This window comes from Echinops telfairi, unplaced genomic scaffold (assembly GCF_000313985.2).
Source record: "Echinops telfairi isolate 266 unplaced genomic scaffold, ASM31398v2 ScPeMD7_9;HRSCAF=40, whole genome shotgun sequence".
Taxonomy (NCBI): Eukaryota; Metazoa; Chordata; class Mammalia; order Afrosoricida; family Tenrecidae; genus Echinops; species Echinops telfairi.
The window spans coordinates 79318361-79320858 of record NW_022103906.1 but is presented as its reverse complement, the minus strand read 5'-3'; the positions used below and the strand labels follow the sequence as shown (position 1 = coordinate 79320858).

Sequence of the window (2498 nt, the reverse complement as noted above, 5' to 3'; positions counted from 1 at the left end):
TAAGGACACCCCAAGGTGGGAGTTGCCTGAGGCCACACAGTGTAGCAGCCCAGATGGAACCGGTTCCTGGGCCCGACCCTTTTTTTTTTTTTTTTTTAATAAATCATGTTATTGGGGGCTCTCACAGCTCTTAGACAATCCATACATCGATTGTATCGAGCACCTTGGTACATATGTTACCATCCACCCTTTCAAAACATTTTCTTTCTACTTGAGCCCTTGGCATCAGCTCTTCTCTTTTTGACCTTCTCACCTTCCCCCCATCCTCCTGACCCCTTGATAAATTATAAATTACTATTTTCCTACCTTACCCTGACTGCTGTCTCCCTACACCCACATTGGGTCCAGCTCTTTCCATCCCCCGCCCCACAGTGGTAAGCAGAGACCATCGCTGCGGCCTCAGGAGGGCAGGGCCCAGAGGCGGGGAGAGGGTCCCCCAGGGTGCCACACACCCCTAGAGGCAGTCTCAGCCGGCTGGCCTGGGCAGAAAGGTGGGCCGGAGAGGCCTCTGCCAGCCTCCCCCATGGCAGCAGCGTCCCTGCCTTCCTCCACAGGTTCCTTTGCCAGCACGCTGCCCACGTACCAGCGCTCCGAGGTGATCCTCTTCATCATGAGCAAGGTCCCGCTGCCCTCCCTGCACCACCCCGTGGAGATGGGCCGGACCGGGTGGGTCTCCACACCTCCCCCCAGCGGCTCCCCTCCCTTGTCCACCTGGACTCGGCCCTGGAGTCTCCCTTTCTACCCCCAACTCCCTCACTGGCCTCTAGTCAGACCCTTGCCCCCCAGAGCAATTCCTCAGACTGCCCTACCAATCCTGGGAGCCCTGGTGGCACGACGGATGATGCTCTGGGTTCCCCGCAAGGTCGGCAGTTCTTAACCACCGGTTGTTTCCTGGGATAAAGATGAGGTTGTGTGCTCCCATAAACAGTTAACAGCCTTGGAATCCATGGGGGTGGGAGGGGAAGTTCTAGCCTGTCCTATGGGGTTTCTGTGCGTCAAGAGTGAGCCCCCGGGACTTTGGAGTTTGGCCCCACCCCACCTTGGGGAGCCATCCCTTCCCTGGTCTGCATCCTGGGTCTGGGAGTCAGTGTCAGCAACGGTGACTAGACAAGGAGGAGACGCCAGCAGGCAGCCGTGGGGTCTCCACCAGCATTGCCACCCTCGTGAACGTGACTCTGGTCCTCAGGGAGAACAGGAACCGGCTGACCCAGATTATGCTGCTGAAGTCCCTCCTACAGGTGAGCCTCTCCTGTCCCCGCACCTGCTTGGCATCCTCGGGAGGCAGCTCCTGCCAGGTGGGCCGAGGGAGGGCTGCCAGGTGCGGTTGTCCAGGCTGCACACTGCACAAATGGAGGGGTGAGATCATCCCGTGCCCCACCTGCCAGCTGTGTGCCCTGGCGCAGCTCAGGACAAAGGTGCGCTCTTACGACCAGCCAGGTTGGACAGACGCTCTCGGAGCTGGGTCACCCAGAGCAGAGGGAACTCCTGTTTCTCATTTTCACACACGTTCCTTATAGGTTACTGACGGTCTCGTCACTCAGGCACAATTTGTGGCTTGCGGTAGAATCTATCCTTTTGGGGTGGGGGAAATGCCCTTTTTCCTTCTAAGATCCGCCCAGGTCAGCCTTCCCTGTTCCTCCTCTGGCATCTGTGCCAGGCTCTGGCTCCTAGCAACCAACTTCCCTTCCTCTGGTGCTTTATAGGCCTCCTCTTGACCACCCTCCCTGCAGTCCCCATGACACACAGACACTGTCCCGCCCTGAGACGAGCATGTTAAATTGTGTGGAGAGCCCAGCTCTAGTGGGGCCCCCTGGTGGCTCTGGTGCGAAGCCCTGCCTTGAATTCTGACCTATCAGGACAAGATGATTCTCATAGGTGTTCCATCTCTCCTGGCCTAGCACGGACACAACCCCAAGGAGAACTTTCTAGAAATGCTGTTCGCTATGTGCTGCTTCTCGGTTCCTGGTGGTTATACATCCAGACTTCAAACTTCTCGGTCTGGGTTGGGAGCTCGCTTCCCGTGCCCTTCCCCTTCCCTCCCCGGATTTCCCTCTCACCCCTCTGCCAGCTTTGCTCCAGCCCCGCCCATCTGCACAAGCTCCCACTCGCACTTCTTCCCCAACCTGCCTCCTTCAATGTTTACAAAAACTCACTCCGATTTTACAAAGTCTCTTTACCACCCGCATCTGCTTGCCCCCATGGTCTGCACAGCCCTGTCGTTTCTGGGTGGACTGGGCCGTCACTGGCATTGTGTGAAGGAGATCATCTGGGGGTGTCCACCGATGGTGCCCCAGTCTGTGCCGGATCCTCAGGGACCTCTGAGCCATCCACACCTTGGTCCCTGCCCCGCCGGTGCTTTTGTTGGGCTGCTTTTTAGTGCATTGACAACCATGCAGGCTGTGCAAGGGGTCTTCAGAAAGTTTTTGAGAAAGCGGACTTAAGAGAGAACTGGATTTGGTCCATGAGTTTTCTGAAGCCGCCCCCACCCCCACCCCCAC

The 2498-nt window shown here is 57.6% G+C and overlaps 1 protein-coding gene across 1 annotated transcript in view; it reads left to right on the top strand.

Moving 5' to 3' along the window:
* EFR3B (EFR3 homolog B) overlaps positions 1–2498 on the top strand; it is a 64650-nt gene that overhangs the window by 44210 nt on the left and 17942 nt on the right. Inside the window, exons 10-11 of the mRNA XM_004696411.3 lie at positions 555–666; positions 1187–1238. Coding sequence (XP_004696468.1) covers positions 555–666; positions 1187–1238 — 164 coding nt within the window. The remainder of the gene's footprint in view (positions 1–554; positions 667–1186; positions 1239–2498) is intronic.